Here is a 12656-nt window from a genome sequence, read left to right on the forward strand (position 1 = left end):
TTCTTTTGTCAGGTTTGAAAATACGCTTTGGTGTGTCTTCTCTTTTTGCCAAAGTTCTTGCCCAAGGCTTATATGCTAGATAGCAGATAGATGGGCTTTAACTGCTCAAAAGAAAATAAGTAGCAGCTGCTGAAACAAATCAAATCTACTAACTTTTATATTTTCTTTCTTTTTGATTAGGGTAGCACGCTGAGAAAACGGAAGATGTATGAGGAATTCCTGAGCAAGGTCTCCATTTTGGGTCAGTTGTCAACTGTGGTTAATGCTGGTTATTGCCACACATATAGTTTGTCTGGAGATCATTCTTTGTTCATACCTAAGCATTTTACTCAATGGCCAAAAAACACTATCCTGTGGCTGACCTCAAGTAGCCCCTGCAGCACAACACACAAAGAATGTGAAGTGGTTGACGTTTGGGAACTTTTCACACACTGACTACCATCAGTGGAATTCTGTGTCTGAGTTCTATCCTGCAAGGTGTCTGAACTGACTTGTGTTGTTTAATACAAATAGATATACTTGTAATGATTTCATATGTGGGCAACTGGAAAGAAGGATGGTGTAGTAAATTAGCCCATGACATCAACTGAAATATTTAGTCACAGTCTGATTAAGAGGTGAGAATTTATCCCCCAGGAACATGGTGTTACCCTCTTGTGTGTCTTCTCATAGGCTAAGCAAACTAACACAAGAGTTGAGTGGGTTGGCATTCTTTCCTTTAATGCTTTTGTAGTTTGTCAGGCATTCTTAAAGATCCATTTAACTTCTTGCTTAAGGTTTTGTTTTTTTTTGATTATTTAGCTAACCATGAAATTTGGTCATGTTCTTGTTCCTCAGTAATTAAAAAGTAAAGATGTAATCACCACTGATCAATTACCATTAGCAGGATGCAAATTCCATTAGAGGGGGAAAAGACATTGCTACGTAACAATGATTCTTTAGCATTGTAATAACACTAGTTTCTAAGGTACAGAGAATGTAAGAAATAATTATAATTGATTAGCATACATCTTCAAATTGACATTAAGTGACCACCTCCCATTATTTATTTTCTTTTTTATTAGGCTCGCCTCCTCAACTTTCTGACCAAGGTTCTGTAATTTTTGAAAATTGAATTACATTGTTCAGGTGTTTTTTTTGTGCTGAGATACTTTTTTTGTAAAACTGCTTGCGTATTTGGTCTAGTGATTGCAGGATGTATCAATAATGCTATAAATATGATGAAAGAGTTTAAGAAGGCTTTATTTCACTTCAGAAATTGTTATCCAATTAACTTGCTGAAAATTCAGGCTATGATCTTTGGTAATATAAATAAAACTTGTTTGTGAAAATACTTCAAGAATTAATCCCCTGAAGTTACATTTGTTTTCAGATCTGCTTATGAAATGAACTTTCCGCCATTCCTGTGACAAAGATTATTGATAATCAATTAGCTATCAGTATAGGAGGGAACGTTTATTGTGGGTTTTTGTATCCATGATACATTTTTGATGTCAGGGATGTTTCCAGCTAAGATGAACTCTAGTGTGAATACAGTTTGAATCAATATTATTAGATTATGGCTGGAATTTTTCGTCCTCATTGGTGTCGGGTGACGTGGTGGGCATGAGTGAATAATATGGCAAGAAGGCCAAAAATCAGTTTTACGCTGTCGTGAAACCAGTTTGAGGTTGTCCACTCTGCCCTTCAATGACAGGCTGCCTTTCCCAACATCAGGAACCTAATTTCAATGCATTTGCATCTCATCATCTTGCCTGCTTGCCGGAATCATCCCTCATGTCAAAATTACCGCCTACATCGGTGGGAAAACACGCCAGCCCAGAACACGCCTTGACGAGTGTGACATACTGAAGTCAGGACTCACTGTTAGGGCCTTGCTGACACCACGGAGCAGAGGATGCTGGAGCCCTGCAGCTCCTGGACCCTGGAGGAACATGTGTATTACATGCTGGATGGATTCTCATGGACATAGCTCAGCTGTGAAGCAGCTCACAGAAGTTGGGAGGTCTCTGTTGATTTCTAGGGTCTGCTTCAGGACATCACATCTGTGACCATGGACTGCTATGGATGATTGGCAAGGGGGATAGGGCAAAGTCCTGCTGTGTGAGTAGGCAAGGAAGGTGTACCAAGGGAATAGGAAAGGAAGGTGTACCGGGGAGGGGTGACGTTGGGAGGTGGGGGAATGAAGGTGTTGGGGCTGAGGTTGGGAGGGGGGGAATCGAAGGTTCCGGAGGGGGGGGGAGGAAGTATGGGAGTAGGAGGGTGTAATGGGGGAGAATGCAGCAGCTGGGGAGGTAGGTGTAAGGGAACAAGTCCGGGAGGAGGAAAGGAGTCTGAGAGGAGTAAAGGAGTCTGGGAGGGGGAAAGGAGGAAGGGGAAGGAGGATATCCAGGTGAATGTGCAGGGAGGGGTCTGCACAGTGAATGACTGCCCCCTGGGGAGCGAACTGAGGGTGGGGATGGTAAGAGGGAATGGTGAGAATGAGAGGGGGTAGAGTGAGCCAGAGGAGTTGGAGGCTGAGGGTGCGACGGTATCAGTAGATGGGATGGCAAGGGCGGTTGTTGGGGACTCGGAGGGAAACACAGACCCTTGGGAGGGGAAGGAGGAGGTTGGGGAGGTCAGTGTGGATGGGGGTGGGATTCTCAAGAAGACAGTGAACGTTCATGTTCACCTGGAGATCCTGGAAAGAAAAACGGTAAGAAGGTGATGCTGGGTGGGTTGTGGGGGGTAGTGGGGGTCAACAGTGATTGGAAGAAGAACATGGGAGACTGGGGGAGGGGAAAAAATGTGTGAGCCAAGCGGAAATGTGACGACTACCAATTTTCTCAATCAAAAGACTGTGCAGCCTCGTGCTGCATGGGAATGCAATCAGTGGATGGGTGGAGATATAGGCCAGCTCAGATAGACAACTGAAAGAGAACCCCAGCAAGCAGCATTGAAAATGCTTGGGACATTGAGATGAGTGTGATGGAGGAAGGCTCCGCTTGTGTGGGAGAATGCTTGCATGAGGCTTCGAAAGGCCCTGCCACACACACACACTTCTCCCTCCACAATCACTCGTGGTCCAGCTCTGTGCAGCTGAACTGCTAGTGGGGGACGGTGGGGAATGCAGCGGGAGGACTCACGAACCCTGGCAAAGAAGCTGAAATATACCATTACACATTATTCAGTGAAAGTGAATATATTTTCAGATTATAAAGTGACAAAATTTGCAACTACTTGTGATCAGAAATCCTCCCACTTCTTCGAGGGGCTGTCCTGACATCAGCAGCAGGTTGGAGACAGCCTGTGCAATAGTTGGCCCTGTTGCCTCTGATGACTTTGGCGTGCACCCTCTGGAGAGATGAGGCCTTGAGGATCCTGTGGGCCAGCTACTCCCTCTGAGGCAACAGAGGACAAGGTTGAGGAGGTCACAGGCAAAGGAGACTCAGAGGGAGAGGACAGCTTCTGAGACTCTTCAGCGGATGATCCCGGGGTATTTAGCTGCCACTCCTCCCTTCCGGTGCCTGAGAGCCCTGCCTGACACCTTAAGGGAAAGGAGTACCTGAGGGGACGTCGAAGTGCCCCGTTTCCCTTTTGTGTTGTCACTGTAGGAACTCATCCATGGCTAACGTGATGGAGTGCAGATCTGTGTGCATCTCCATGTTCTGCTAGACCACGGTCTCTATGGCGTCTGGCATCCTTCCCACGGAGACCTCCGTGCATGCACATGTGGACACCATTTCATCAGAGAGCAGGCAGGTGCACTCCTGAGGGATTCCAACAGCTCTGCTTAATGTTCCCCTGCCTTCTGCTGGCTCTCCACAATGAGTTGGAAGGCCAAATACAGAGGCTTGTCATCCGACTTGGGCCTGATAAGTACCTCTTCCCCAACAGTCCTCTGAGTGCTAGGGAGCTCGGCTGAGCCTGCCTCCTCCTGCTGCTGTCGATGCAGTGACCACCAATTGTGAACCCGAGCCTGTGCTAGATCTAGGTCCCACTGAGTTGTGTGTCTCTGTGCTGGTGGACAGTGTGGGTAAGCGCTGTGACTGGTCTTCCAGGCTGCTTATTTCCAGTTCTTCGATGGAAAAGTTGCCCTCTTAGCCAGAGGTGAGGTCCTAAATGGAGCTGAGGGACTGGCTGGCTGAGGGTGTCAGTTGTTTGGCAGAGCTCCCTGTGAACCAAAGTAGAGATAATTCATGCATGGCTGTCAAGTCAAAAGCAGAAGACAGCACTCACATTTGCATTGAGAGAGCGGTGATGTAGTGCAGGATCCTCATGTGGGTGTTTGCCGCTGACCTCACTGTTGCTGCAGGCACAGTCAATGTCCTCACCAGTCAGCGCGATGGCACGCTCCACAAAATGAGTGAAGGGTCTAATGTGGGCCGCTCCATTCCCCAGGTCTGGGGCCTCTCCCTTCTGTTGTGAGCCATCTTCCCCTGCATGAAAATAGATGGAGAGAGTTTGAGCAGGACACATGGCACTGTGTGGAATGATTGTATGGTAAGCAGAACCTTGGATGGGATGAGGACGCAAGCTCCAGAGGATGACTCTGATGGAGATGTGAGGATGTGTGTGAAAATTAGTGCTTTGCCCTTTGAGGTGTGAGATCGCTTGGATTTGTGATGTGTTCGTGAGTGTGTGAGCTGAGTGATGAGATGGTTGAACTTAGCCTGGCAGAATGGATGAGAACATTCATCCTCTTCTTGCACTGGATACCTGACCTCCTCTGTGCTCTGGTGGCGCTAACTAACAGTGCTACTACCTCCCAGGCCGGATTGGTGACTCTGATGGACTCTTGCGGCCAGAGCGGCGGCCTTCAACTGTGTCCAGCAGATGCTCCAGAGAGGTGTCACTAAATTTGGGGCCTGCTGTCTTCTTTGCTTCCAGGACCATTTGTCACTTGGAGCAATCCTGGTCTGAAGACATGAAGTAGGCTGCACTCTGGTGCAGGTTTAAAATGGCGCCCAGAGCATGGGAGCACAGAAGTCATGGTGTGGCGGGCAAATCTGAGCCCATCTGCCAGCAAGCCGGCTTGTTCCCCGCGAATGCATAATTAATGAGGCGGAACACACTGGCAAAAAGCCGCTATTGTGGCCGGGGGTAAAACATCCTTTTTCTGTACTTTCTGCAAATCTGGGATGATTCCGCCCTATGTGTGTTAGTATTTTGTTTTTCATATCTATCTCATTATCTAAATATTAAATTTTGTTTGTGGCTTGAGCATTCTGTTAAAAACTGCCAGGTAGACCAATTCCTATGGAAAACCTCAGCATGAAGTGTGCAATTGCTTAATAACCCTGGGCTGTGATGCCACTTGGCAATATTGAGAAAGAAGTTTCAATCTTGGAGGTGCCACACCTTGCTTGCCATGCCACACTCTATCCTGGAGCCTGTTAGACCTGTGCCCAAGCTTACCTCCATCTGGTGGAGGTCCATCTGTTGCTGTTTCAGTGCTGTATTTTTAATTTTAAAATTTAAAGCTGAAAGTCCCTCCTAATAACATCCATTCGAATTTTACTATTTAAAAATGATCCTGCTTCAGCAGCCTTTATGCTGTCTGCCTGTCCCCTCCATGATTGAACTTCTTGTCCACCCTGGAAACCTGCTGTTGTTAGCATACTTGCTATGGCCGCTTCCATAAGCAAGCCTGCTTAACTCCATCTTTGGCCATTTTGCTGGAACAAAGCTCTGATGTTATGGATGTGGATACAGGTGTTTAAAATTGAATCAAGTTAGTTGAAATGTTCCTTGGTTTGCAGACATGGCACATTGAGCTGGATTGTTAATGTTGTAAAAAAAAGATTCCTTTCCACTGCCCATTTAAAGTATTTAATTTGAGATTCCTGGCCTTTCTTGATAAGGTGATTTCTTTCAAATTAATGATGTAACTAAATTATGAATTTTTACCAAAGCTCCTTTAATGATTTCTTTGTTTTTTATTCATTATGGGATATGGGTGTTGCTGGCTAAGCCAGCAATTGTTGCCCGTCCCTAATTGCCCTTGAAGGGTGGTGAGCTGGTTTCTTGAACCACTGCAGTCCCTGTGGTGTAGGTACACCCACAGTGTTGTTAGGGAGGGAGTTCCAGGATTTTGACCCAGCAACAATGTATTGGGTTTTGGTTAAACCTCATTTTAGGTTTTCTCAATTCTGCCATTTGGCTACTATTTACCCAGCATGCATCTCTGCTTTCATTTTTTTCCGTTAACTGTCTGCTAGCTCTCAAATGCCATCCAGTTCTGTGCTGCTCTTGTTTGCCTCCAGCTGATTGTTGCCATTCATACTGCTACTACTGTGGTTCACCAACATACCTATGCCCTCCTGGAGCCCACTACTGCCTTTTCAGGCATCAGTGTCCTGTAAATGAGCACTGTCAAGGTCTTCTAAGGAATGATAAAGCATTGTACATGATGTGATATGTCCCATCTCTCAGTCTTTCATCTCGTTGTCAAAGAAAATCCCTCCGTCATTGGTAGATATTGACTGTGCAAGGCAATATTGACTGTGAACAAAGCCTGGGAAGTCAGCAGATAACTTAGAGAGTTGCTTTACAATGCACTAGTTGTCACCAGCCATCAGATTTGAACTTCTTCTTTGCCATGCGGCGGATTAGTCAAAATCATTCATTCCTTGTCAAGTTCATAGAATTGTAGAAATATAGAAATTTAGAGCACGGAAGAAGGCCGTTTGGCCTATTGTGCCCTCATTGGCTGACAAGTAGCTTTCCAGCCTAATCCCCTTTTCCAGCCCTTGGTCCATAGTCTTGTAAGTTATGGCACTTCAAGTGCATGTCCAAGTACTTTTTAAATGTTATGAGGATATTTTTCTTCTGCCATCCTATCAGTCAGTGAGTTGCAGATTCCCACCACTCTCTCAGTGAAAAGTTTTCTGCTTAAATCCCCTCTAATCCACCTACATCTTACACAATATTTATGCCCCTTGGTTATCAACCCCTCAACCAAGGGACTTCTTATCCACTCTGCCCAAACTCCCCCATAATTTTATACACTTCAATTAGGTCTCCCCTCAGTCTCCTCTGTTCCAAAGCAGGCAACCCTAGCTTATCCAATCTGTTCTCATAATTAAAATTCTCCAGTCCTGGTAACATGATCCTCGTCAATCTCCTCTGTGCCCTTTATAGTGCAATCGCATCTTTCCTATAGTGCAGAACTGAATTCAATACTCCACCTGTGGCCTAACTAGTGTTTTATACAGCTCCTGCATAACCTCCCCGCTCTTATATTCTATGCCTTGGCTAATAAAGCAAGTTTTCCATATGCCTCTTGATCACCTTATCTACCTGTCCAGCCACCTTCATGGATCTGTGGACATGCACTCCCTGTGTCTTTATATTTCTCAGTATGCCCTTGCCTTGTTAGTTTTCTCCAAATGCATTACCTCACACTTCTCCGGATTGAACCCCATTTGTCACTGTTCCGTCCAGCCAATTAATCCATTGATATCTTCCTGTAGCCTGCGGCTTTCTTGTTTGTTATCAACCACGCAGCCAATTTTTGCCTCGTCTACAGACTTCTTAATAATACCCCTGACATTCAAGCCAAATCATTCATATATTCCACAAAGGGCAAGGAACATAGTTCTGAGCCCTGTGAAACCCCACTGGAAACAACCTCCTGGCCACAAAGACACCCACCGACCATATCTTGTACTTCCAATAATTTTCTCATCCTCGAGGTTTGGCTGATTGGCTTGTAATTATTTGGTCTATCCCTTTCTCCATTTTTAAAGAATGGTGCAATGTTATCTGTAGCCGGGGAGGATTGGAAAGTATGGTCACACCCTTCATATTTCCGCTGTTGTTTCCCTTTACAGCCTAAAATACACTTCATCCGAGTGCCTGGATTTCTCCACTGTCAAAGATGTTAAATTCCTTAATACTATCTCTCTAGCTATGTTAATTTTATCTACTGTTTCACACTCCTGCTCCCCGATTGCAGTGTCTGATTCATCCCTCTCTTTTGTGAAAAAAGACACATGGTATTCTTTAAGAACCATACCAATGTCCTCTGCCTTCTCACATAGGTTACCCTTATGGTCCTTAATAGGCCCTGCTCTTTCTTTAGTAATCTTCTTGCTCTTTATGTATTTAAAAAAAATATTTGTGCTTTCCTTGATTTTACTTGCTAATATTTTTTCATGCCGTCTTTGTTGCCTAATTTTTTAAAAATTTCACTACTGTAGGTTTTCTGCGGTATTAAGCCCTCAGCATCTAATATAAGCATTGTTTTTTTCTTTATCCTCTCTTTTTAAGCCTATTGATATCCAAGGAGCTCTGGATTAGTTAGTCCCACCCTTTTTCGTTATGGGAACATACATGCTCTGAACCCTCACTATCTCTTCCTTGAATGCCTCCCATTGATCTGCCACTGAGTTACCATCAAATAGCAGTTTCCATTTCACTTTAACTAAGTACAACTCAGCTTCCTACATTTAGCTTTTCCTCAATTGAAAAATTTTATTCCTGCCCTTTGTCCAATATCTTTGTCCTTTTCCATAAATACCTTAAATCTAATTGAATTGAACCAAATATGGTAACACTTGGTACTGAAGAAAAACATAGTTTAGTGCACTTGGAGTGAGATTGTGTTAGATGGCTTTGTAGATTTTAATACAAGGTGCTCTTTTTTGGTGCGTCAATGATTGAAACTTCATTGAGGTTAAGCAACTGTAATGAAATGATCAACTTAGCAGGGTTTTCGTCTAAGAGTCTTTACAAAGAAGGCCTTTAATTTGTATAGTGCTTTATCCTGTCTCTTAAAAATGTTGTAAATTACTTTTTGAACTAAGTGACTATTGTTAAGCAGACAATTCAGCAGTCATTTTACACCAGGCAAGGTACTGCCAAAAATAAAGAAATGGATGACCTGCTAATCTTTTTTGATGGTGTTTGTTGAGGCACAAATGCCAATCAAGGCACTGAAAATTTTCTGGTCTTTGAATATTGCCATGGGATTTTTAAGTTTTACCAAAACCAGCAGGACAAGCAGGTGACAACTCTGTTCAATATCTGTAGAACAGCACTTGTTTTCAGTACTTTGCATAAATGTCAGTCTGGTTGATGTGCCTATGCCCTAGTTCAAGCCTTGAACCTATAACCTAACTTGGAATTAAAAGTGTCATCAACTAAGCCAAGTTTACACTTGCTGTACAAGGTGCTAGATTTTCTATATATTTTTAATCCTTTCTTGGGATGGGGGTGTCTCTGACTAGGCCAGCATTAATCAATTCTAAATGATCATAGGCACTATTTCTTAGCCTTAAAAAGAGTCCTGATGGCATAGCCTTGCATCAGGAGGCTGTAATACAACCTGTTCCTTCAAGTTACATATCTGTTGGCCACAGTTATCATAATAGTGTCCATGATGGTGTATCTCTTCCCACATTTAAAGGCCTTTGAATAGCTACCTCTTTGAAACAGCTCCAATTGCATTTCATCATACAGTGGCAAACTGGTATGTCAGGTGAAAAAAGATTTCCATCATCCGTGGTATTTTGCTCTTGTTTTGGTTTGGTAGGTAGATCCTTGACATCTAGAGCAATTCTCAGATTTTAACTGAATGAAAGTTTGTTTGAGTCTTTCTGTTTACAATGTAAGCTTTTTGGCAGATCCATTTTAAATCCAACTGCCTGACCTTGCCAGAAAGATTGATCTTCCAAAGTTACTACTGAGTCAGAGTTCCAGTGATAACTGGATTATGGAAAAATTAAGAATTAAGTTAATTATCTACTTGTATAATCACATCTTTCATAAATAAAGTTGACAAAAGATTCTGTATATATTTTAATTGGATTAATAATTACTGTAGATGTCAGTATATAAGTGGCCCTTTGAAGCCTTGAAAAATCCCTCCAGAAAGGGGAGTCAATTTATATGCTGAGTATAAAAGTGAATCACTGGTCTGGGTGGTCGCCATCTTTGTTGTTCGCCATATGGGGTCTCCTCTGTATGGGCGTGTCTTAAACTCCCTTGCATTTTCACAACGTAGCCCGTATCACCTACTTGATCCTTTACACCCAGTTATAAGGTACCAATAAGTAAAACATCCATTTATGGTGTAAAAATTGAGGCTGACTACTAATGTGAATATAGCATGTCATCACTGAAAACGGGAGTTGACTTATATGCCACGTATATGCAAAAACGTGATCTTTTGAGGGCTGAAAGGAATCAGGTCATTTTATAAACCGGGTCACCTTATACACCGGGCTAACTTAGTTGTGATCTACAGTAGTGAATTTCCCTTTCAGTAAGTTCAATGTTTATTCATTAAGCATCAGAAGAAGGAAAGAGACTGCGTTTATGTAATGCCTTATCACGCCTCTCTAATGTTCCAAACTACTTCAAATACAATGAATTACATACTTTAAAGTGGGATGATTGTTGTTTTGTAGGCAAGAAACTATAATTCAAGAAAATTGAATATATAACAATAATTCTTTAAAGTCATTTTATTGAACATGATGATGTAGCTTGCCTGTCCTCCTTCACCCTCCCAATCCAACCTTCACCCAAAACAGTAAAATGATAAAAACCTGCAGTGAATGAATGTAAGAAACATATCCACAAGATGCATTAACCATATTAAATTATGAGTTTTTTTGCACTTTGTAGAATCATTGGACAAATGGGAGCGTCTGACAGTGGCTGATGCACTGGAACCTGTCCAGTTTGAAGACGGGGAGAAAATTGTGGTCCAGGGTGAACCAGGTGATGACTTCTTCATTATCACAGAGGTAATATTTTAGGATGAACTGCACAAAACATGATTTACACCTGTTGCTTCAACAGCAACCCAGTTAAGAAACAACTTTTTGTCCTATAAATAATGAGTTAATCCTGAAGCTGTCAAAGTAAACTGTATTAGCTAGAAAATTTCTTATCCTGTTTTCCTAAAACCTTGTTTATATTTACTACTTCTGACTAAACTGAAGCACTTCAATTTGAATTTGATACTTTTAATATGAGGAGGCCTTATTTTGTTTTTTAAAAATATCTCATTGAGCTACTTACAAGGTCATCTATTTCATTTCATTGCTTTCTACAAGCATGCATTGCTACACAACATGCATATTTCTTAGTCTTACATTATTATGGTAATGAGGTGGCTGATTTAAATTAGTTCTGCAAACGTGAGGCTTTTTTCATTAAAACTGAGATGGCTAAAGGATGATATGATGGAGGTCCTGAAGATTATGAAGGGTAGTGATAAGATGGACGTGAGCACAGCAAGATGGTGATTTGCGGGCACAAATTTACAAAAATCATTTTAAAAAATTTAAGGAAAGACTACAAAAATTGTTTGCAGAGGATGATACAAAAGTAGAAATCTCAGCTGCAAAATATTGAAGCTGAATCCGTAAATTCTTTTGAGAGGAGGGTAATTGCTTTATAGGGCAGAATTTTACGGCCCTGTTTCAGCGGGGACGGGGTCATAAAATGCAGCGAGACATTCTAAACCTCATTGGCTTCGGCGGGAACGTAAAATCCTGCTGCTGTAAAATTTCGCCCATAAAGAAAGAATGTTGAAGTGGCCTGTTTATGCGTTATTAGAATCTGTGGGCTGAATTTTACAGGGATGCATGTTGCTCGCACCCCCACCCCGCTCCCCATTATAAAACCTACCGCTTTTTTTTAAAAAAGGCCAACCAGCAGTGCTAACCACTGTCAGCGGCCTTAACATGCAATGAGTGAGAATTCTGCTCCGCAGTAGGAGGAAGTCCCGCCCATGAGCTGCTCGCCAGTCTGATTGGTCAGCGGCTCTCACAGTCCCAGCAGTGCTCAGCAGTGGGTGCTGTTAAATCTGCAAGCAGGCCACAGGAAGAAGAGCAATGGATCCTAAACTAAGTTAAGCCTGGGCTTTTAGGGCAGGAAGGGAGCAGACACCCTAAGGAGGGGGATGGGAGGATGGGTTTTGGAGACCAGAGGGGGAGGCACAAAGGGGGAGGTGGTATTTTCTTGTGGGGGGTGCCTTTGTGTTATCAACCCAAAAGATGCACCAACTCCTTCCTTCCTGCTTTTTCATCCCAGATGGAGAAGAAGTGAACTCTGCACTCCTGCCCACCTGCCCACAGCAACCACATTAAGACGTGGGGCAGTGTCATTTTTGGGTAAATTGGCTTGTTAAGTTCAATTGCCCATTAATGAGTTTTTTTCTAAATGGCGCATGGGCTTTTGATTTCAGCTCCTGCCCGCCTACTGTATTATGGGGACCAAGTCAGGGTTGGGAGGGGAGTCAGTGGGCTAGCCACCCATTTTTTTTTTTACATGTTCCCCCCACTCTGCCAAAAGCACACCCGTAAAATCCAGCCCTATGATCCTGTGATCACTACTTGGTGACCCCTGCTTCGGGAATATTGGTTGAGAGTAAACTTAAGCTTGGGTTTGATAACCCCTGTGGTCTAACAGTCTAACTTTTGCTACTGAGGCTTGCATGAAGACAGTGAAGATGTGATTTTTAACTTGGTGTTTGTACTAATATCAAATGAAATACGTATGGAATTCACTTGCCCCAACCATTTGAAGTAGAATATTTTGTTGTTTGCCCAGCATGATATCTAATAGTTTTCAGACAAGAATTATTGGTACAGAAAACTTGAAAAGCACTTGGAAATGGTGGGAAGAGAAGAAACAAGAATTGTGCTAAGTTTACTGTG

General features: G+C 43.0%; 1 protein-coding gene across 1 annotated transcript in view; it reads left to right on the plus strand.

Annotated features, from left to right (window-relative positions):
- prkar1b (protein kinase, cAMP-dependent, regulatory, type I, beta) overlaps window positions 1-12656 on the plus strand; it is a 219763-nt gene that overhangs the window by 169334 nt on the left and 37773 nt on the right. The window contains exons 8-9 of the mRNA XM_041207055.1: window positions 181-241; window positions 10615-10736. Of these exons, the coding sequence (XP_041062989.1) occupies window positions 181-241; window positions 10615-10736 (183 nt within the window). The remainder of the gene's footprint in view (window positions 1-180; window positions 242-10614; window positions 10737-12656) is intronic.

The sequence above is a fragment of the Carcharodon carcharias genome, chromosome 15, assembly GCF_017639515.1.
Source record: "Carcharodon carcharias isolate sCarCar2 chromosome 15, sCarCar2.pri, whole genome shotgun sequence".
Classification (NCBI taxonomy): domain Eukaryota; kingdom Metazoa; phylum Chordata; class Chondrichthyes; order Lamniformes; family Lamnidae; genus Carcharodon; species Carcharodon carcharias.